Source organism: Alligator mississippiensis, chromosome 5 (assembly GCF_030867095.1).
Source record: "Alligator mississippiensis isolate rAllMis1 chromosome 5, rAllMis1, whole genome shotgun sequence".
Taxonomy (NCBI): Eukaryota; Metazoa; Chordata; order Crocodylia; family Alligatoridae; genus Alligator; species Alligator mississippiensis.
Window position 1 is genome coordinate 138663891 of NC_081828.1, and position 24578 is coordinate 138688468.

General features: G+C 42.4%; 1 protein-coding gene across 2 annotated transcripts in view; it reads left to right on the forward strand.

Annotated features, from left to right (window-relative positions):
* CPNE4 (copine 4) overlaps positions 1 to 24578 on the forward strand; it is a 356741-nt gene that overhangs the window by 67991 nt on the left and 264172 nt on the right. For both annotated transcript variants that reach the window (XM_014602596.3, XM_059728790.1), the window contains exon 2: positions 6677 to 6864. In XM_014602596.3, coding sequence (XP_014458082.1) covers positions 6685 to 6864 — 180 coding nt within the window. In that variant the 5' untranslated portion in view covers positions 6677 to 6684. The remainder of the gene's footprint in view (positions 1 to 6676; positions 6865 to 24578) is intronic.

Consider the following 24578-nt stretch of genomic DNA (forward strand, 5'->3'; position numbering starts at 1 on the left):
AGAGAGCAGAATATCCCTCCTTTACTTTCTGCACAGTGTGGTGCAGGGAGACAAGGCTGACCCTGAGCAGTCTAGGTCATCTAGTCAGGGTTTCCTTGTGCACTGTTGCCATCTGTTGCCAGGCAGACTGAGGGAGCCTGGAAAAAAGGCAGGCTGAGATGTATGCATAGGATACCCCTGGCTATGCAGCCTCATTACTGCAAGCTCTCTGCTCTTCAGGGGCTCAGCATTCAAATGTCTATTCAGGTGTCTCCAGGTAGGTTTTTCTACTAGGAAAACAAACCTAGGAGAATTCTCCCAGATACTTTGAACATGTGTGGACTGCCACATGCACACACGGTTGCCCCTTCTCCAGTGTGCATGGAGTCTAAGTCGCTACTGCTTAATCATCCCTGCCTTTCAGGATTTATCATACAGACTTCTTGTAATATTTCTGAAGAAATAGTTATTTTCCTTTGGAATGTGGCTTATATAGTATGCTGGGTGTTTTTTAAAATAATTTTTGAGGGGGAAACTAGATCATCTTCTAAGACCCACACTTTTTTCTCTGCTTTCCAGATTTCTAATCACATGGGATAAACACTAGGCTATGCTATCAATATACTTTGTGTGTGTGTGTGTACACTTAGCTCAGGAATATAGAAAATATAAACTTTTCAAGCATAGTTAGTTTCATATATCAATGAGTGTTTTAGCCAATTAATGTTGACTCCTTTGGATGCAGGAATTATGTTGACATGGTAACATTTATAGAGGATCTCTAGTCTTTTACCTGCTTTTCTTCCTCTACTGCTCCATATGTTTTTATCCTTGCCTGATGGGTTTGTGTGGGAGTCTTTAGTTGAGTTACCTGTAGCACAGCAATGACAAAGGCACCATTTGCCTGTTCTCAAGAGGAAATGAAATGAATGAAACATTTAGTATGATGTAATCTAGAGATTACTCTCGCATCCCACTTAGTCCACTTACCTTTTGTATCCACTCTATTTCTCCCCCTCAGAAAGGGTAGCTATTCAATGTGTTTTTGTTCAAGGCTGAACTTTAAAGGAATAATGAGGTACTAATGAAGTGAAAAAGAGATTGTTTTTAGGAAGCAAAAATGAATACTCTAATTTATTCAGAAATATATATAGATAATTGACTGACTGCATCTTACGCAATCTAAATTTGTCTAAGGTAACATGGAAATAAAACTTATTTTAGCCACATATTTTAGGATCAAAATCTATGTTATGAGCCCCCAGCTTCCTGGTAACATGACATCAGAAGAGCAACCCAAACTGGTGATTATATTAAGGGAAGAATATAATGGAACAAAAGAATAAGGCTGTAATTTGATCTTTTTCGTTGATAAATTTAGTACTTGTAAAATCTAAAGAAAAGGCTACAGTGCTAAAAAAGTATAATTTTATAGTTATCCACCATTCAGAAAAAAACAGTATATAATTACTGTGGGAGGGTGAAAAATGCATCTCTCCCCCTCATGTTTGTTTTGTATGTTTTCTTTTTCCTTAGTAATGAAATCATCTGTCTTAATGAAATCGTCAATAACCCATTTCTGCACAAAGGATAACATTTTAGTGGACACATTAAACATGCATGTTGTAAAACTAACCATGTTTTTTTAAATGGCTTTAAAAGCTGACAGAGTGGAAGAATAAAAAAAATCTTGAAATTTAGTGGATGACATCATCTCCCTCCTGGAGGCAGTTAGATTATACAGGGAGATTTTCAGGAGCATGCATGGTAGTTGACTATCTCCACTTAACTTTAAAAGGGCATAAAAATGAAGACTTTTTTCCTATCCTAGCTGTGACTTGTAATCACAGTTTACATGAAGACCAGGGTACCCTGCAAGCTTGACCAATGTTTTGCCATCTCTTTGCAGTTTGGGTTGTTGCCTTTTGTGAGACACTGCTCACTTTAAACAGATTGGCCGCATCCACATAAGTAGGGTCATGCATTTGCAGCAGCACAGAGTAGTGGTACAAAGTTGTGCTGCTTTGTGCTGCAGTGCATGCCCCCTGCTCACGCGGTTTGCATCGGGACACATTATCCCACTGCTTCATGTGCTGCAGGGGGAGCTGGCTGGGGCACAGCGTGCCTCAGTGCTTTGTTAACTAGCGGGCAGTCCCCACATTGAGGAACCCTGTGCCCCAGCCAGTCGAGGAGCAGCATGCAGACACAGGGGAGCAGCCAGCCCTGGGCTGCCTGCTTCCCCCTGTCCACATGCCTCTCCCTAGCTGGCTGGAGCATAGGGTGCCTCAGTGCAAGGCCCTGCTCCCCTGTCTCCACATCTGTTCCAGCACACTGAATTCTAGTGTGCTTTGTGCCTTTTTGTTTGTAACCCTGGGCGCGACACTACATGCGCCTTCACCTGAATAATGGGATCCTGGGGTACCCGGTAGCCAGTAGCCCTGCCCAGCCCCCCTGGGAAGCTGCTGCAGTGCTCCGAGTGGAGAGCCTCCCCGTACAATCAAGCACCCTTGCAGACAGTTCTCAAACTATTTACAAGATTTAATTATTTACATCATAATAAATAATCATTAAATAAACACATGGATATACTGTCTAATAAACCCTCAAGAACTTATTTACTCAGTCTCTCACTTGCACACGGTGTGCTGGGGATCCCGTGTGCACTGCCCCTGGCGGGGTATCTCAGGGAGCGGGACTGTCTGTGTCCCTGCACGTGGTCTGTGGACGCTCCCTGGTGCTGGTGTCCGTCTCCGTGCTCCTGGGGTCTCTGGGCAGCAAGCAGCAGCTCCTCTGCAGTTCCTGCAAGACAGCTTTCTCCTGCCTTTGCCCCCTTCCCTGGTTCTGCTGTAAGCAGCGTCTGGGCTGCAGGCTATAGCAACCCTCCTGCTGCCCCACACAGCCTCACAGCCCCAGCAAATGCAGCCCCTCCCTGGGCTTTGCCTGCCCCTGGGGCCCCTCACCCCTCAGGGAAACTAGGGCAGAGTCCGGCAGTTCCCCCGGCTCTGCTCTGCTCACCCAGCCACACCAGCTGCAGTCAGGTCTCTTCAGACTTGGGCTCTCCACACCAGCAGTCCCTGCCTGCTCCTGCCGCTGTAGCTTCTCCACTCTGCTCCTGCAGGCCTCTCCCAGGGGCTCTCCGAGGGACCACTGTGCTAATACACTCAATCCGGTCTCCAGCCTGTCCCTCAGCCCCCTCTCTCTCTCTTGTTCCCCCCCCGCAGGAAAAACTGCTCCCCCTTTTATCCAAGCCTCTCAGCCAATCCCAGCTCAGGGCTCTTCCCGGGCTTTTGCTAACAGCTCTCTTTCAAACTGTGCTGGGGTTACATCACCCCTCCCACTTCCAACAGGGCTGCTCCCAAACAGCTTCACTTGTCCTCAGAGCCTACAGTGTCCCCTCTGGGACAAACTCTGTCTCTCTGCCAGGCAGCTCTTCCCCTTCTGTTCAGGTGGGTCCATTTTTTAGAGGCTGCTACATGTTTATGGCTTTTCTTTTTTGTCCACAGAGCTGCAAATTAGCAGTGCCAGGCATGGTTTAACGCGTAACAAGTGCAATAGCAAAGAGGTTTGTGGTACCACAAACTGCACATGCTTGCACATCTGGATCCAGACATTTTGTTCTGTATTTGGAGGTAGATTAAAGCACATGTTTAAATGCTTTTCTGAATAAAGATTTTAATTAATAGCCCTGTGTAATGTCACAGATTAATTTCTTTATTTTTTCCTCTTAAGTGTGACCCTGACACTGAGATGCATCTCTATCAATGTGAACATCAGTTTGGAGTAGGAGTCCCAGTTTGGGTTATGTACCAAACACATACCTGAACTTGCCAAGGCAGTTTATTGAACTCTGTTCTAAACTGCTATTTTGTCCAGACAGTGCTTTAGGCAGGACTCCAAAAAGGTATTAAAATGCTTAACTCCTCTTCAGGCCTACACTCTCAATTAGTTCAATGGATATTTACAAGTCAAAATATTTCTTTGGAACTGGTATAGTTTTAATATAATGTAGAAGCCATCAAGGCAAAAATCTGGAGCTATCAGTGTTGAATGACTTTCAACCACTGGCCCTTCTCCATAGGATGTGTTTTGTACTAATGTGGCAAAGCTAGAAGGAGAGAACTAGAGCTTTCTGTTTGAGCATATGGGGAAAGGCAACAGATCTCTTTGTTCAGGGTAGCAACCCTTCTAGAAAGAGTGATCATGTAAGCAGGACCTTCAGGAGTGAGTGGGCAGGATAGACTCTTTCTAGTCTGAAACACTGGTGGATCTTGGACTCATGGAAGTAGAGAGATCTAATTAGGGGAGAGTGCATCTCAGAACCTTAGCCATTTTTCAAAGAGGTGTTACTTTTTGAGAGTAATGTATCTGAGGTCAAGAGGGTCCTTTTCTATGCCTATGTGGCTTGCTGTCCTTTCACATTTCTCCCAGAGTGGTAAATCCCAGGCTATGTGAGAGCATTTAAAGCAGGGGCAGGCAATTATTTTGGGCGGAGGGACGCTGACTGAGTTTTGGCAAGCCATCGAGGGCCGCATGACAGGAAGCCAGGGGCTGCTAAATATTCATTTTCTAAACTTTTTAAGGGCCCTGCGGGCAGGATAGAGTGGCCTGGTGGGCCGCATGCAGCCCATGGGCTGCCTTTTCCCCACCCCTGGTTGAAAGTTACTTGGAGTAGGAGGGGCTCTAATTTGGGGGTTAGAGTGGCAAGAAGCTAGTGCCTTCATTAGCTTAGAACCACATTGAACCCAGGGGTAGAAGCCACTCACAATAGGTGGAGATCATCAGTGGGTCAGTGGGCCAGGGTAAAACAAGGACAAATACAGAAAATACTCCTTTAAGGAACGATTGTAGACAACCAATGCACACATTTCCCATTACAGTAATGAGAAAAATCATTCTCTTGCATCATTTGGATTCACATTCCTAAAGTTAGTTTTAATTCTAGCAAAGTAATATCTTATTTTTATTCCTTATTTTGAATTTAGGAAGCGACTGAACTAATTTTGTCTTTTAAATTAATGGATGCCGTGGATGTTCTCAGGTGTTTTTTTTTAAAACTACTCAAAGCAAAAGGGGGATAATTTTAATTTCCTGCTAAAATTGCCAAATGTTGGCTTTTATCAAAAACAATTCTCTGAAGACATTAACCTCGGAAAAATGGGGTGTTGCATGAAAGACCATGAGAAGGATTTATACAGGGCACAGAAACACATTGATAATCTGGCAATGTTAATCCTGCTCTCTAACAGAGTGTGAAATTACTTGTTTACAACTTTTATCTGGGGAAAAGGTAGCAAACCATGTATTTGAGGAGTTTGATTTAGTGTGGAAATTAACCTGCGAAGCTCAGCCATGACTGAACAATTAAAATGGTCCAATATGCCTTTTTGGCGTAGCAGTAATCACACAGCAATTTTGATAAGCACTGTATTAAAAAGCTTGCTCCATTGTTATACTGCTAACAACAAAGGCTTCAGCTGCAATATGGATGATGCCGGTGGTTATTTATTCCCTAAAATGAGATAACAGCCAAGAGTTGCTATCAAGTTCAGGGCCCCAGTATTTCAAGCATTGTACCAGTGCATAAACAATCATGGTTCCTGACTTCAAAGAGTATATAATACATAACAGGATTTATCAACATAAGGATTATTGCTCTACTACCTATATCATTACATAATTTTTACAGGCCAGCATTATATTTATGTACCAAGGAGCGTAGAAAAGAGAGTGCAGTGTAATTCAGGTTTTATGTTTACTATTGCTCCATGCTGCTGCGTTTACATGAGACAGTGACTGCACAGTAGTGTCACGTGACAGAAACCATGATGTGATGCTACTGTGCAGTAGTCTCAGCTACTGTGCAGTCAGCATCACAGAAAAGCTCTTCATTGGCACTACTGGATAGTAACGGCTGTGCAGTCAGCGTCTTGTGTAGACACGGCCACTGAGAAGGGCTTTCTTCTCTCATGCTTACATGGAAGAACTGGAATGGATTATGTGCTTTTGTGAGATGGAATACCATTAAACAAGGACAGATCAGAGGACGGCCAAACTCATTTTATTAAGATTTTGATATTGGCTTGAAATATAGAGATGCTGGGTGCGTCTACACAAGACACTAACTGTGTAGTAGCCAAATAATGCTTTGCAGTAGCATGTCACCGCACAAACAGTGCTAATATGATACTGAACAATATTATTAGGCTACTGCGCAGTAGTGTCACTAAAAAGGTGTTTGCCTGTGCAACTGTGATGTTGTATAAGTACTAAATAAATACGCAATAACTACTGCACAGTAGCACCTCATGTAGACATGCCCATGCAGAATTACATCTACTGAGCCCTTCAGTCTTAAGAAATATCACTTGTAGCTGTAAAAGGTAGAAATGCATTTGGAAATAGATGTCGTCCTAGTCTATGAAATGAAGATTCAGATCTGAAACGTTACAAAGTTCTGGGATGAGTATGACTGCTTCTACATTAGACCCATTCATTCATACACGTGAAAGTCTTATTGGGTTTATGGATTCTTTATTTGACCTCTTCCAGGTTTAACAAAATTTTCTGATGCTATGAATCTCATCTACAGTATTGGAAGCCCTTTCTTACATAGCACAGAGTTGGACTGCTTTCTTCATAAATAGGATTGCGCTGTGTGTAAATTTGTTTTTTGATTGTCTCTTTTCTCTCTTCACAGAAAATAGAATGAAGAAAATGAGCAACATCTATGAATCAGCGGCCAATACCCTGGGAATCTTTAACAGCCCATGCCTGACCAAAGTGGAGCTGCGTGTTGCATGCAAAAGTATATCAGACAGAGATGCCCTTTCCAAGCCAGATCCCTGCGTTATCCTTAAAATGCAGTCACATGGGCAGTGGTTTGAGGTAGGTGTCTAATAAAATGCAAATTAACTTTTTTCCTTGAGGCTTTTGGGTACTGTAGAGCTCACATAAAAGACCATGCTGGTAAGTGCGCTAAATAGAAATTATTTAAAGCCTTAGGTGAAGACTGCTGGAGTCAAGATAAATGTTTTCCATTAATCCTAATGGACTTTTAATCAAAGACTTAGTTCATCGGATTTTCCCCGTCGGTATTGTGGATAAGAAGTTAGGAGTCACATAGCTGTTCTCCCCACCCAAAATGTGTTTGTGTGCACATGCATACATGCTTTTTAAAAGAGCTAAGGTGGAAACTGTTTCAGTGGAGAACAGATAACACCCCACAACAATGTTTTCTTACCAAATTCCACATCTTTTTTTGTTTTTAAATCAGAAAATCCCTCAAAAACATTAACTAGTTTGAAAAGGATCAACTTAAAGGATTCACTGGTTCCCACATAGTCCTTTGCTGCTCACTGTCATTTGCTGCTTCATAATATTAACTTGGTGGGAAAGATCCTGACTTGCTATAAATGATCTAGTCTGTGTTGATTCAGGTGCCTCAGGCTGAAAGATTTAGTTGATGCTATGACTGTAAACACCAGTTTATAATTCTTTTCCATAGTTCAACTCTGAAGACATCATACTTATGAAAGATCATGTTTGGTGAATTCATAACTGGTTTAAAGATCCATTAAAGAAAGATGAATAAATGACTAACACAAGGTTCATGATGACCCTGGAAAGGGTGGGATGTATTTGTGATACCTATTCAACAGAATTTTTTCATAATTAGTTGTTTTAGAAACAAGACCTCCGATCATGTTTGAAAGAGCTTTTTTGAGGTGAATACTGTAAGACATGGTGGAAAGTTTTTGGTATAATTATATATAAGGTACTTATTGCATGCAGTCATTAATGTTTGTTCTTATAATGTGTTGCACACAGTCCACCATTAATATTAATACATTTTTCACACATGCTAGGGACAAAGAGAATATGACCTTTAGTCTTTTCTTCCTTTGATAATCCCTCTAAAACCTGGTTGTTCATTGTATTTCCACACTCCTAGTGCAGATATTTGAATAGACTTGTAAATCAAAAAGACCACACTTTGATTCCCCATCTCTGACTTCCTGCACAATGCAAGCTGTAGGACCTGTCCCATGAATTTCTGTATCCAGCCCAGGTTTGCTAATCTACCCTGATTATTCATTTCAATTCACAGGAACCGAACTGTGCAGCTTTCATCTTTTCACTTTTTCTTTTTTTAATGGTTAGAGTGAATTGAGAAAACTGACAGCCTGAAAGCTTTGAAGACTTGAAGCCCTTTATTAATAATGCTCAGTTACAGAACAATGCTTTGCTGAAGTGCTTCAGGCTTGTAGTGACGAAACCACCTCTGGTGGGTGAGGGGTGACAGTGAGGTCCCCGTGCCCATTCTGTCCTTGTCATCACTACTGACAGTGCCTGCAAGAGTGCTTGCTAATAGCAATGGTGCCTTTATGATGTAAAATCGACCTGTCCATTATGAACAGAAATTAAACCACCAACACCTGTAACAGAAAATATTGTCTCTTGAATCAGTAATAAATTATGTTAAGTGGAACTATGCTACAGTAAAGCCCCGTTTATTTCCTTTGTTTACTTCATGCTTAAATTATGTAGCAGTGCCCACGTAAAGAAGTGTGGTGGAATATGCACATGTGCAGCAATGTATTAAAATGCACAGGGCTGGTCTAGTAGGGTGCCGCATGCCCTGAATTGCCCCCTCTGTTGCATGCAGTACACATACCTGGTCCAGCCAAATGCATCACATACAGCATGTGCTGACGCAGGTCTGGGGCTTGAATGGCCCATGGGGTTGGCATGTAGTGTGCACTGTATGCTGTGCTCGCACCTGACCAGCCCTGCACTCTGGCTGTGGTGTGAAAGGAGGATCAGTAAGCCTGATCTGGCCCTGGAGCCAGCACGCAGGGCTGGTTGAGTGCAGGCAGTGGATTCCATACCGGCCCCATTTCCACATGGAGTGCATGGATCCAGGCACAGCATGGGCTGCATGCAGCATATGGGGCTGGTCTAAGACCCCCAAGCCAGATCATAGGCTTCCAGGGGCTGAATCCAGCTCATGGGCTGTATCTTTGACACCCCTGTATTTAAACACAAAGTAACAAAAACTCCCAACAAAATGCATTTGACTTTTTGTATGTACCATTAGCTCAATTCATTTTACACAGAATGATGAACGTTACACTTGCGCTGGCATTATGATCCCTGTACATTGTCAGATTGAAGATGAGACTCAAACACTATATGCTTTGAATTTTTGAAATATGGAAGTAGAGTGAGGCTTTCAAAGGCACAAATCTGTTCGGGCTTAATGCCTTTGGACTTTCAGTGGGAGTTAAGAATTTAACTGCTATTTCTGGCTTTGAAATTCTCCCCTGCACGTGATATTTCTGATGAAATACCACCCATTTGATTTTTTTTCTTTTTTTTAAGTTCCCCCAGTTCTGTACAATTAGGTGTTCTTCTTTTGTGTCTTGTGACCCTTGTGTATCAGCAGTTAGAATGATTTAAGAACTAAGGAATTCTTAAAATAATGTTATGCACAAGACTGAAGTTTTCATCTATTTGTCATTTTTAATAAATGACAGAGCTTGCACAAAATAATTAGTCAACCAATGGAGCTGGATATTACAAATAAGTTATTTTTTCACAAGATCTATTCTTTACACCCTACTGATTTGCATTATGGCAACAACTGCTGTGAGGCCTAATGGATGGTTAAAAAATCCTTAGGGCTGTCTTTTGTTATTAGCAGTTTCTAGAGTCATTTTGTATCATTTAGGAAAGCACAATGCAACTTCTGTTATACATCCATGTGAATATGTGCCTATACACTTAAAAATTCCTTATACTTTTCTATATTTAAAATCAATCACTGTAATTTTATAAAAAATGAGGAATGAAGGACAAAAATGTATGAAGCTTTTCTTCTGTGAGGCACGGGATGATAACTGGGCCATTTGAGACTGAATGGACCATGGCCAATTAGTAGGCAACCCAAAAAATCAAATTTGTTTTTTCCAGTAAATATATAAAAAGAGTATTAATTGCACAATTGGATATAATAGGATTGAGAACACAGAACGAGGCGCATTCTTTGAAAAATAAGAAAAAAAAATGTTACATGAGAAATTTTTTAGAAAAATCTCCTGATCTAGGGGTAAAACATGAGAATACAACAAAGAGTTTGACATGGTTTTTTGGACAAATTGATATCTTTATTAGACCAACTCAAATAGCTGGAAATTTTTTTCCAGCTATTTGAGTTGGTCTAATAAGAGATATCAGATTTACACAAAGAACCTTGTCTGTGTATGTCCTTAGACCAACACGGCTACAACCTGTACCCCTGTAACAAAGAGTTTGACTAACTTTTCCTTGCCTTTCTGATGGTCTGTGAACAGGTTGTAGACTTATTTTACATACTTTTTAAACAAATATATATGAATCTCTTCAGTGAAGTAAGCCACTGGCCTAGTGGGTGACTTTGAGTGTTTTATTTAATTGCTTAATGCCTCAGTTTCCCATCTCTAAAATGGGGGGCTGAAAGTAGTGATATTATTGACCACCTCTGGGAAGAGATTGGAGATACTGAAGGGAAATGTTATGTACTAGTAAGCAGTAGTATTATTCAAGGAAGAGTTCTTACCATGAGTATTGTTCGCTTTGCAAAATTTGAACTTCACAGTTGGATCTGTAATTACATAGTAACCTGAATCAATACATTTCATCAATACAATCAGTATAATACAATCAATACAATACATCAATACAATCAGAACATTGTGAATCGGGAATCATGTATTTAATTTTAATCCAAACTCACTCTGTTTGCCAATTAAGTCAAAGAAGAGAAACCTTTTTGTCACTTGCATATGAAAACAACACAAATTGTGAAGTAATAATTTTACAACTGAACATAAAATGAATTTGGTAATTATCTAAAATTATCTTTCATGAGCATTTGTGCTGATAAAGGTTAAATGTGAATTCTCTTGGAAAGCAAACATGAGAGAACTTGGAATATGTTCACATCCAAGCTCTCTCTTGTTATTTGAATGAAAAATTATAGGTGATAGCTTCAGTTTTTAGAGACAGGCTGTTTCAGAGTAGTTGTTTACCAGAAAATTACCACACGTGGGGTCTGTGTAGAAAATTAAAATCTTAAATTGTTCTGTTATTTAACTATAAGCGTTTTAGCCAAGTCTGCCTTTTTTGTTTTTTTTTATAGTTAATTAACCCTCAGTGAAGGTTTTAAATTGTGCTTTGTCTTTGAGTGTCACCCAGCATCTATACAGTCAGTTTGCAGGGGAAAAAAAGTTAACAATATATTTTGATTGTATTGTTGAAACAGCCTTTATTCATTGTGTGATTCCCATGTGAAAGGTTACTGTAACATGGCAGTTTCTTAAAAGCAGTTCTGCTTCCTAACTTGATTCTCATTTCACAGACATTGTGTTCCCTGTGCATATGAAAAGCTCATGGAAAGTTTAATTTGAGCTAAAGGCTTTTCTTACTTCATGTTTCTGTCAGTACTTCAGAATCAACACAACTAGGATTAGATGAGCTGTCTTCTATTCATATTCATGTGCAGTCACCAGAATTTTTAATTAAGCTGCAATTGTTGAGTTAAATGGAGTCTCAGAGGTCGCATCTACATGTGCTTTACTGTGGAGCAGGCTAGTTAGCTGTGGAGTAAAGCATCACCGTCTACACGTGCACTGAAGGGCCACAGTAAAGTAATTAACACCACTCTAAGATGGTACTGTTGGGGACAGTACTATCTTATTACGCCAGAGTGATTAACTGGAATTAAACAGATGTGTAGACGCTGATCATGGGCATAAATTGCGCCCAGGTAGCAGGGGGCCAGACTTCTACCTGTTTCCTAGCCTCATAGCTCTGCACTTTCAGCATCCTTGTGCCCCAGGCAACCCCTCCACCACGCGCCACTGCCACCTGGCACCCGGGACAGAGCAGGGCAGGAGCAGCCATGGAATAAACTGCTCTACCCCAGCTCAATTTGTTGCTGATCCAGGTGCGCTTGTAGATGCTGCTCCTGGGAGTAGTTTACTGCGGCTCAAACTGCTTCGGAGCTTATTGCTTTGAATCAATTGCTTGTGGAGATGTACCCAAAGATATTTCTAAATCTATAATTTGGATGGAAGATGATGACCATGAAAAAACCAAAAAGAATAGGGTTGACTTTCAGATTCCATGCACATTGGCTGTGTTTTGTTCTGTTCTTTAAATTATTTTTATTGGTAAATTGAGTGTATTTGATACAGTGGGGTTAAAGCAGTGGTCCAGGAAATGTATAAGAAACAAGGGTTCTTTCATGATATCTTTTATTGGGCCAACTGTATAGTTGGGAAATAAGTTAGATTAACTTTTGGGCACAAACTGCCCTTCCTCAGAAATGGAAACGATAGTGACAAGAAATATCTACTCCCCCAAATGCCATTTTACAATCATTTTCAGATTTCCAAGTCAATACCTTGGTTGTAAATCCTTATAGCACCCCTAACACAGCTTACTTCAAGTTGACATTTGGCTTATAGTGCAATTGTCCTATCTCTAGAACCAGATTGTTTTAAAATTGTATGGTATTGTCTATGTATAGATGGAGAAAATACACGATGCTATAGAACGGTACAGCATCTTATATTACGGCTTTTTCAAGATTAGTTCAGAAGTGGAAGTGGCAGGAAGTTGGGATTTCCAGTTACGAGAAATGCCTATCCACCTCACCCCTAGACTTGATTTTGACAGAAAATTACAGCCAGGTCTACTCTGTATGGCCACATTACTTGATAGGGGGGAAGCTATTAATAATATGTAGGTTGAGGACTGGGAATGAAAACCTCTGGGTTTTACTCCCAACTTTGGCACAGGCCTGCTATATCATGCTGGAAATGTCAGTTCAGCTCTCTATGCCTCTGTTCCCCTCCAGCCTTTTCTTTCTTGGCTATTTAAATTGTAAGCTGTCCAGGATAGCTGATATCTCTTAATGTATACTTGTATGGGACCTAGCACAGCAGGATTCCACTGTTAAGTGGTAACTATTTCAACAAAAGTAATGATGATGTGTGGCAGAGGCCACAACCTTCTCTAATTGTATATATATTTTATAGAGCAGTGTGTTATTTAGAAGCAATTTTACGAATGATATTTTTTTTCTTTCCTTCATTCATCTTTTTTTTCCCTTTCTTTTCCTTTTCTTTCCTAAATGTGTAACCCTATGTGGGGTATTGGGTGGAAGGGATTTTAATTTCTGGTGATATGGTGTTTTTGTTGCTGACAAGTGTTTCATGCTCAGGAGGACTACATATTTTTTCCTCTGTTATTTTAGGATTTTTAAAATAATATTTTTAAAAGTTGGAGGAAAAAAGTGTTTCCTGTTTGTCATTGACTATTTTGTCTCCTTATATCTGTAAGACCAAGGGCCAAAATTACCACAGGTCCAGCTGTACAAGGCTTAAGCATAAAGTTTGCAAGACCCTCTAAATAACTTTTTTGATATCACAGTTTTAAATTGGGCTTTCTGGTTGATTTATAGGTAGAATTGAGTGTGGAGTCACGTAGAAAAGCTTGGAATCTCTCATTTCTTGTTTGAAGCTCTGATTTCTAGCCTTAAAACAGAATTTTAACTTGTTTTACTTTTTTGGCCAAGGACTGACTTGCCTCTTCTTGGTTCTACATAGATATAATTTTAGGAGGAGTATTCCTCATTTTCAATGGCAAGTTGTGGGGTTTGTATTTTAATTTAATGTCAATGGTTTGAACATGTTCAAGGAGTTAAATTACTGGATAAAGTATCTGAGATAAGGATTGGTGAATAAAATGACGCTATCAGTCCAAGGTCTCTAAAAAGTTAATTTATCACATAATGATTGTTTTCACATATGGGGTATGTAAGTATATATGTTTGCTTATGTATAATATAAATGCATTCAGATGTAATATTATTACCTTGATCTGCAATGTGCTGATGCTGAAATGCTCATTGGCTTGTTGTACCAGTAGGAAACAGAAGACAAAAAAAAGACTTTACTCTTCTTTTTCTTTTTTGGTCATTACGGCCAGATGGAAAGCAGGCATATTATTGTAAAAGCCTAATAGGTATCAATGCTGTGTGTGGTTGTAGTATTGTTTAAGTGAGATCAGAAAATGTAATGGAGTCTGATACAGCCAGATGGAATAGGATGCATAAACTTCTGTACATTTGAAAAGACCGTCATCTTGGAAAATAGGGTAAAAACTCGGGGGAAAGAAACTTCAAATCAAAAGCCTTGAAGCAGTATTCTTAAAGCTAACAGATAAGGGAGAGTATATGCCAATACATCTTTGTTAAGGCAGAAGTGTAATTTTTGGACATGTTTCAAAATGCGTATTATTTTGAAGTAAATGTGAAACAGGTCATTAAAATCCTATGAGGATGACCAGCAAAACCCATTCAAATAGAATTGTAATAAAACTGTAATAAGTATTTTTGGACTAATGATTTAACTATCTTAAAATGTAGGCTTTGGTTGACCAAAACACTGAATTGTGGTAGGATTTGGTAGAGTTTTTGGTTAAAAACAAAAAACCTTTGGAAGAATTAAAATATTTATTTTCCACATTTAAAAAGTAAATTGTTTTGAAGTGATTGTTTAGTTTAAACTTTGGCTTGGTTTTATTAAAAAAAAAAAAAAAAAGGCACCCCCCCCCAAATAAGACCCACAGACTTCTTTTGTTGATTTGGCCACAAAATCCCCCCCAATCAATTATCCTATTTACTTGTATCCAAAACGCACCTCCCCCTCATTTAATGAGGAAAAAGCCCTTCTTGGGCTTAAGTATGGTAGGGGGTCAGGTGGCTGCTGCAGCTCCAGCAGTGGTCCCAACCTTGGCTTGGCTTTGGGGTCAGAGTTGGAGCTGCAGCCCCTGCAACCCTGCCTTTGCCCTGCAGCACCCCTGGTCTCCCTGGCACCACCACTGCAGTTGCAGCTCCAGCACCAGTTCCAGTCTTAGCTTTGGTTCAGACTTCAATGTGGCTCTAGGGTCAGGGCTGGGGCCAGAGCTGCCACCACCACAACTGGTACTCCCAGGCCAGAAGGGGGTGAAGTGGGGCTAGAGCCCAGATTGAAGGTAAGCAACAGTGGGAGTGGAAGGGCAGGCTGTAGGGTGGGGCCAAGCAAGGAGGGGCAGGTGGTGAAGGGGCACAGGTACTGGGGGCAGGTATGAGGGGGAGAAAAGGCAGCAGAGGAGTTAGGTGGGGTAGGCAGCAGAGAGCACAGGCACCATAGGGGAGGAACTGGGGGCACAGGAAGCAGGGGGAAAGCAAGTAGGAGGTCAGGCAGCAGGGAGCATAGACACTTGGGGGGGGCAGGGGTTGCAGGCACCATGGGGAGCAAGTGGTGGTATGGACATGTGGCAGCAGGCAAGGGGTGAGGAGGTAGGGGGAGGTCAGGCTGCCTGTCCCCCTGCTTATCAGCTGCTGCGGTTCGGGGAGGGGACAAATTTAAGATGACCCTCCAATAATTAATTTGATATATTTATGAAAAATTATAACTTTTCCATGTAAAGACTCCATTGGGGGGGAGGGGACATCTTAAATTCAAAGTCATCTTGGATTTGGGTAAATACAGTATTTACCCAACCCTTCATGTAAAGAAAGCATGAAGGATTACAAGCTTACAAGGAAATTAATCAGACTGTAGAGCAGGCAGAAGCTCTGAATTGGTACTGTAGTACAGGCACACCATGAATCAACCTGTGTCATCACCCTAGGAAGGTTGGCAATACGTGGAAGCACTCTTTCCCCTTACTTGCACTCCTGCTTGCTCAGGTGTCTGCTCCTCCCTTTCCTTCAGTCCCAAATTAAATGCCATGGTCTTTCCTGAGCTGTCTCTTACTGCATGCCCTATACCTGGCAGCAGCTATTTCCCCTTCCCAGCTGTAACTGCCTTACCCTGGAAGGCTGAACTTCAGTTTTCTTTATCCCTCTGCCAGGAGAGTGGATAGAGAAAAATGGCTCCCTAGAAACTTCTGCTTTGTGGAGGAAGATAGTCTCTATTAATTCTCCTGTGGCCTCTGAGAGATTTAGCAAACAAATGTACCCAGATCCCAGAGAGAACTTCTGCTGTGCCAACTTTCATAAGTACTCACTAGTCTATCCCTCCTTCTCTTCAGGGCTTATGGCTCAAGTCAGTTAGGAGTTGAAGGGCCAGTGAGCATAGCATATATGTGTGTAGGGATGCAGGTTTGGATTTCTCATGGTTTCAAAGTCTGTGGTGAACTGTTAAAAAATAACTGCAAGTAAGATACTAGTTCTCACTAAGGAAAAGGGACTAAACGACTTGCTTGCTGGTGAGGATTCTTGATGCAGTAGAAGCTGGGTCACAGACTGCAGCTCTGGCCTGGGGAACCTCCCAAAAGACACACGCCCTTCAAAGAGCAAATTTCTCATTGGTAAAAGTCCTCAGACCCCACATGCAGGAGTAGGGAAGCATTGTTCTTTGAACATTTACACTTCCCTTTGCCCTTGGGAGTCTAGTTTACCAGTGCTTAGAGGTTCTGGGTCTTCTAGACTATTGCCGATTTGTATTTAGATCTAGGTATAGCAGAATGCCTGCAGTAGTCTCACTGAAGTTTTGCTGATTCACCTTTGGACAACAGCAGAAATGGGACTGGAGCTGTTTCTGAATAGTTATGCTTTTCTTGTAGAGTATTCCTAGATGGTGGTACTAGGCAATTGATCTTTCATCCTTAACACACTGTCATTTGGAGTCAATATGGTGCTGAATGGAAAGCTTTTCTTAAAACCTTAACTGTTCAGTTGCTCATATAGCTTCATAATCTACTTCTTCCTCATGGAGGGTGGGGGGAGGTGAGGAATCATCTATATTTAGCTTTTCTTCTTTGCTTTTAATCAGTGGTTGCTGTTAATGAATCTTAATGATTTTGCTTTTCAAGGCCACCTGATAATCTGTCTTGTTGCCAAAAATTTGCTTTTAGCTTGAACTTTCTCCTGCTGAAAACTTCCCTGAAGTCTGTCATGTCTGTCTAGTGAGAGGGATGATGACAGCTCTTCCTTTCTGGAACCACTGGAAATCTACAGGGTCAGGATTCAGGCTAATTGAATGTTTTATTTCTGGCCATATTCAGAAAAGCATTAGTACCTCTACTTTCAAAAGCTTGATATTATGGAGACATTCACAGTTCTAAGTGTTCACTGCATTGTTTTTCTGGAAGAGCTTTGGGATTTTATACTGGAAGTGCGGGAAGAAGTAGGTTGAATTCCAGTTTTGTAAGTGTGGCAAAATTTGTGTCTACCAGGAGAACCTGAATTGCCAGGGCACAGTATAAGGCACTGTACATTTTCTATTAAAATAAATAAATAGAATGGCAGTGCCAACAAAGTTAAGGGAGGAAAAGAAATATTAGATTATTTAACTTGTCATTTTGCATGGGCAAGACATCAACCCCTAGAAAGATACCAAATGGATACTACAGTGTTTAAGCTGAAATCTTTAGGATTTCTATTTGTCTCCTTAGTTAATTTTAATGTCCAGGGATACCTACAGCTGTTACATTTAGGTTGATCTACCCAGGCTTAGGTTGATCTAAATGCCCACCTGTGCAGGCATCCAGAGGGATTATATCAGAGAAAAGATGGTAGGCCCAATCTAAATTCAGTTGAGAGGTAAACTAACTTAAATTGGGAATTGGTTAACCTGATCTATCAAATTTCTGTACGTGTTCAGAATGCAACCCCAGGGCTGTGCTTTTCCTAGTGCCCTGACTCTGACTAGGCTATTTTTTGGCCCCTGAAAATCCCTCTCCAATGTACCTGCTAGCCCCCCCCCCAGTCCCGCCCACCTTTTTCCCACCCTCACCCCGAGTTACCTTCACTGGGTTTTCCATGTGGTTCCCAGCATCAGTGAATGGCTGCATGTGCTGCTCCTGGTCTGCGTTCACACAGTGTAAAGTAAGCCATGTGAGTGTTGACCAGGTGCAGCGAATGGTTGTGTATGCATCTCAGGAGGCTCAAATGATCTGTGATTCAATAAATTATTTTAGAATGCCTTAAATTTTGCATGGACAGCTTTTATGCCGGACTGGCCATATTTGCAGCTGCCACCTTTGATTTAATTTTCACGTTCTGGTGCAATGAACATTGTATCCCACCCCCCAATTTTCACCTGTAACTCCGGTAGCTGAATTGAGAACTCGGATGATGTGTGTAAGTGTCGGAGTACTCCTAGCTAGTACTATATTTCAGATTGGTTTCAGGCTGCTTGAATCTTTCATCCTAATCTTGAAAATAGATTAGCAGGTGTGGTGTCATGCATGAAATGTAGAGAGGTTGTTTTTTAAAAAAACCCTGTCAGCTATTCTTGCATTGATCTTATTGAGTCGAAATCATACGGTAGACAAAGCAGATTATTCATTAAAGGGCTTTTTTGCCCCAGGAAGGTGACACATGACTTACTTTTTTATTGATAATAATAATATTGTTGCTGCTGCTTTTTCATCTGTATTTCTAAGTAGCCTAAGACTTGCTTTCATATATTACTCACAGCAGTATTCCGGTTCATGTTTCATTAAGCTCTGGAACTGTTTCTTAATGGCCATTCAGATAAATGTTTGATGAAAGTCATGATTTTTAAACATCTTTTAAACAGTACTAATAAAATCCCTCCAAGAAATTTTCTAATATTTATTTCATAAACCAGGCAAAGCAAGTAGTGGGCATAGTAAATGCCATGTTTACCTGCTTCCCGAGAAGAAAATATATACTATTCAAAACTTTTTTTTCTTCTCAACTTTACAGGTCAAAATTTCCAAGGTTAGATTATTGGCTATAAATATCTATAAAAGTCAGATATTACAATCCATGACTGTCTGTTATTGAACAGCAAAATTCATGTCACAATTTACTGATCTACAAAATTGGATGGAATGATATTTACTGTTTCTATCCTAATGATATCAGAACAAGACTTAAAAGTTAATATTGATTATTTGTATTATGGTATTACCATGTGGTCTACATCAGGAGATTGGGATAGTGTTTGGGTCGTTTTAAATACTCTGCTTTTTTGTTGTAAGAGAACGATTTGTGTCTTTTGTAATATGAAATCACAATATGAAACAACTTGCAAATCAGACGTCCTAAGGCTAAAGTCTTTCTTGTTCTAGGCACAGTACAAAAACAGAGTAAGAGATAATACCACGCTGTGAAAGAACTTATACTGTAAGGTCCTGATTTCACAAAGGCTTGCTCATTTGCTTAAATTTACCCACTGTCAGTAGAGTTAAGGGATTGCAAGATCAGGACCATCAGTAGATAAGGCTGATAAAGAGAAAGAGAGGAGGTATATCTACATTCTTTAAATTGTGGAATTGATGCACATTTAAAGTAAGTTACTCCCTTTAGTTGGTGTAAACTGTCATAACCACCAAAATCAGAGACATGTGGATTTATACCACCTGAGGATCTTTACCAGAATGTCTGTGGCAAATCTGGGGTTCAAAGTCTCAGATGTGTGTCTAAAGCAGATAGATCATCATTTCTCTAATCATTTGCAAAATGCATTGTGATCCTCTGATGAAAGGTGCAAAGCATAACTATGACATCTTAGACACTTCAGGAGGCATTAACCATATTTTGGATATGAAACAGATTTTGTTTCACTATTGGAGGAAACTATATTGCTGCCAAGTCAGTAATAAACTGCATCTCACAAATGAAAATACAGCATGTAAGGTACATTGCCTCAGGAGTTGTCATATTGCTAATGCATCCATTCTCCACACACATGTGTGTGGCAGAGGTGTGTGATATCACGATTCAGGTCCTCCAAAGATTTTTCCCAAGGGTATCCAGCAATAAAAGGGAAGAAAGGAGCTGACATTTCATATATGAAGAATAACAGGAATAATGTTGCTGCTGCTGTCTTTCAAAAATGGAGACAGTTTTATGCCTCACAAAAAAGTTCCATTGAGCAAGTGCGGTGGTTTTAGATTGGCAGTTTGTCATTAAAGAAGATTCTATCTGAAATTCAATCTGAGTCTTTGAAGGATGGGGATGCGCTATCACTGCATTTAGAAGTATATTGGTCAGCTGCTTTGGATGTTCCCTATGAGTGGTATCTATTAGAAATCACTGTCTGCAGTAGAGAAGCTACGATGGTGTAGGCATCACGGTCGGGCACTCGCAAAAATACATTTACCTCTACTTCAGTGCACTTTTCCCTGCATGTCTGCTATCTAACCATCAATTTAATAATTTAAATTTAGGTGAAGAAGATTCTCATGTTTTTATCATGGGCAGGCAGATGCATGTTTTAAATGTGCTGTAGATTAGCACAGAGCTATGTCTTTCACAATAACTGTTTACACAGCTAAACTGACTTCATGGCTAGGAACAGAAGTTACATAAACCAGTTTAAGTGATCAGAAACTGGTTTAAATGTGTAGCAGAACATAAGTTCAGTGCACATAAACCAGTTTCAAAATGGCTGAAACTGGTTTAAGATAAACCTGGTTGAATGTAGTATCGGACTTAACTGATTTTAAGTCTGATACTATTTACTTAACAGACTTCATTGAGGGGGAGGGGCTTGCTCTTGCAATCTGCCTGCCTTGCCTGGGGCTGGGGCTGCGGGGATAGTTTCGTAGTTGGTAGGGTCGGAAGGGACCTGAGCAGATCATCAAGTCCGACCCCATGCCATGGCAGGAAAGAGTACTGGGGTCAGACGACCCCAGCAAGGTGTTCATCCAGCCTCCTTTTGAATACCCCCAGGGTAGGAGCCAGCACCACTTCTCTTGGAAGTTGGTTCCAGATCCTAGCCGCCCTGACAGTGAAGTAGCGCCTCCTGATGTCTAGTCTGAATCTACCCTCTGCCAGCTTGTGACTGTTATTTCTTGTTACTCCTGGGAGTGCTTGTGGGAACAAGGACTCTCCCAGTGCCTGCTGTTCCTCCCCTGACTAGTTTTGTAAATGGCCACCGGATCCCCCCTCAGCCTTATCTTGCAAAGGCTGAACAGGTTCAGGTCCCTTACCGTCTCCTCGTAAGACCTGCCCTGCTGCCCCCTGATCATGCGGGTGGCCCTCCTCTGGACCCTCTCCATGTTGTCCACATCCCTCCTGAAGTGCGGCGCCCAGAACTGAACGCAGTACTCCAACTGCGGCCTGACTGGTGTTGCATAGAGGGGGAGGATCACCTCCTTGGACCTGCTTGAGATGCATCTGTGGATGCATGACAAGGTACAGTTGGCCTTCTTGACCGTGTCCCCACATTATTGTCCCATGTTCGTTTTGGCATCAATAATGACTCCAACATCCTTTTCTGCCTCTGCCTCTGCCCTGACAAGAAGGGAGTTCCCCATTCTGTAGGTCTGCTGCTGGTTCTTCCTCCCCAGGTGCAGTACCTTGCACTTGTTAGTGTTGAAACCCATCCTGTTCTCATCCGTCCATCCCTGTAACCTGTCCAGGTCTGATTGCAGCCTATTCCTCCCTTCTAGTGTGCCCACTTCTCCCCACATCTTAGTGTCATCTGCGAATTTGAACAGGGTGCTTTTTACCCCCTTGTCCAAGTCGCTGATGAAGATGTTGAACAGTGTGGGCCTGAGGACCGAGCCCTACGGGACCCCACTGCCCACATCCCTTCAGGTCGAAAATGACCCGTCCACCACCACTCTCTGGGTGCGGCCCTCCAGCCAATTAGTGACCCATCTGACTGTGTAGGTATCGACACCACAGTCTCCTAGTTTTATAATGAGAATAATGGGGATAAGTGAGGCCGGCCTGTGGGAGCTGCTGAGGGTGGGTGTAGAGGGGCTGGGCCATGAGGGCAGGGCCCTTTTCAGACAGCTGTGGCTTGGGTTGGGGCCACGGGAGCTTTGTGCCCGGATTGCTCCCAGCTCCCCATGCCCAAGCTGAGCTGCTGTGGCGGGCAGGGCTCTCCCCCTCCTCCTCTCCAGCTGTGGGGCCTGTGGGGGTGGAAGTTTGTGCAGTGCTGCCTCGGGGCTCAGGGCTGGAGGGACACAGCTCTGGGCCCTGCTGTGGGGCAGGGTGGGAAAACCTGCAGCATAAAGTGCTTGATGGCTTTTTTCCCCAGCAGTACAGAGCCCTTCTGGTGGGTGTTCTCAGTTGTAAGTGCTGTGAGCAAACCCTCCACTGTTTAGATTCTTTAGGTTCATTATGAGCTAAAGAGCATCTGGCCAAGGCTCAGGCAGGGGCTGAACTAGACACTAGAGGACTTCTGGAGGTCCCTGCCAGTCCTGCTTCTCTGATTCTCCTCTCCCCTCCCCTCCCCTCCCCTCCCCTCCCCTTCCCCCCCCTCCCCTTCCCCCCCACTCCCCCCTTCACCAGGCCTCAGCCAGGGTCTGACATGCCCCCACTCTTGTGTCTCGAACTTTTGATGTCTGCCAGGAGCTGGGGTGTGGCCACGTTCCCCTGCCCCCCCCCCCACTGGAAAACCCTGGCAAGGGCTGCTTCCCCTTCCCCCTCTAGGCACACCCCAGCTGGGGACCATGCAAGCCAGGGTTTGGGTTTAAACTCCTTCCCAATCATACTCAGTACCTGCTGGGGCCTGGCCACACATGCTCCCCACTGCCAGCTTAGCTTCCCTACAGGCTTCCAGCTACTGCCGAAGGGAAGGGAGGGCTCTGTCTAGCACCTGCCAGTTTCTAGCCTGAGTCACTGCAAGCTTGTGTCTGCATTTCCAGAATCAGAAGTGAATGCCTATTCACTTGCTTCTTGGTTCAATCTACACAGGTTAGACTAACCTGCAAAGATTGAATCAATTCTGTCTCAGGCTCTTTGAATGTCTGTACTTAGCCCATATGCCTCCAGTGTACATTTTAAGTTGGACTTCTTTTTAGTATTCCATCAGATAATGAAAGACTTGTAACCAGGAAGTTAGAATGAGATGAGGTAATTTAAAGGGTTCATTCAGTTCAAGGGTTCCTAACTTCTGGATCATAAACAGGTGGTAAGGGAAAAGAGTTGTGACTGTCCTGTACCATTTACATTTTTACTGAAAAGACAGTTATATCTAATAGGAGTGTGTACAACAGGCTGTATTCGATTTGGATTTGGACCCAGCTCAGATCGGGGACAGTGATTTGATTAATTGATTTGGATCACTGTCCCTGATTCAATTCAGCCAAGTCTGAATTTGGCCATAGACACAGCTTTAAATAGTTTTTTTACATACCTCAAGGTACCAGGCACAGCTCGTGACTCCTGCGATGCTGGGGTGGATAGCATATCCCACAGGAGTGTGCTGCCCCCCCCCCCCGGCTTGGTGTTTGGCCCCAGGAGGACTCCAGGTACCCCCTCAGACCCAGGAGGCACCAGTTGCCAAGCTGGGGGGTGTGGGGAGGACTCCTTGCGTGCTCCCCAGCAGACCTGGAAGTGGATTGGAAGTGCTTCTGGTCCACTTCTGGGTCCACTGGGGAGCATGCTGGGGGGGGGTCACTTCCCTGGCTTGGTGTTCAGCCCCAGGGGGACCCCAGATGCCCTCCCAGACCCAGGAGGCACAAGTCACCTAGCTGAGGGGGTGCAGTGCGGACCCTCTGCACTCTCCTTGGCGGACCTGGAAGTGACCCAGAAATGCTTCTGGCCCACTTCTGGGTCTGCTGCCAAGCGTGCTGGGGACACCCCCCCCCACCCCCCATGCTTTTGTGGGATACTCCATGCACCCCAGCATTGCAGCATTCACGAGCTGCCTGGTACCTTGAGGTACCTAGAAAAATCATTTAAAGCTGCATCTATGTCTGAATGTCTGAATCTTTCCGAATTGATTTGGAGGGTTCCAATTTGGTTCAGAAAGGCTAATGGGTCTCTTGATTTGGAGATTCGGCTGCCGAATCAGTCTGAATCTCCGCCAAATCGAATCAGGGACAGCCCTAATAGCTAAATACGTTCTTCAGGGGGTAATGTTGTATAAGAGTTGAAATGCTTAGATTGAAGCAAAGAGTCAATTTGACTTAGTGCATTGTTGTGGGTGTTTCTTGAATGTCTGACTTCCTATTGATTGAACAGAGCTGATTGAGTTCCCACTGCTGTTTGGCATCTATTGTCATTTGATACGGATGGACTGTTCAGGATGGTGAGAGATTGTTTAAATTGTTTCAGTTGCAACTGTTACTCAGTAGGTTTGTTTTTTTATTTCTTTTTTCACATAAAATATCTGTATTCTGTGGAAATGTTTGTTTTATACAAAATCTCAAAAGTTTTTATTAGGAGTGATTACTGTAATGCCTCCTTGGAGTGGCAGTGTGGATACTTCATGCCTCTTTTCTTCTTTATGGGCACCATGTCCCACAGCCAGCTAATTTCCCATGCTCAGTGGTGACTCGCCAAAAGGGGAAACCAGGTGAGAAAAGAGTCAGGGTAGGGAGCCTAGCCACTGAAAGAGAATGAGCTATACTGAGTTATGGTTCCCATGAGGTATAGGGGCTATATTTTGTAATAGAAAACTTCTGTTCTTAGCCAGAATTTTTCAGTTTTTAACTTAGCAAATGTGTTGGATTCCTCCCCCCCCCCCCCAAAAAAAAATCCTTGATACCTTCTGCTGAAATAAATTAATTTTCCAATGAGCTGCAGTTTCTATCCATTTGTCTTACAGCACAAATGGAGTGTTTTTGTC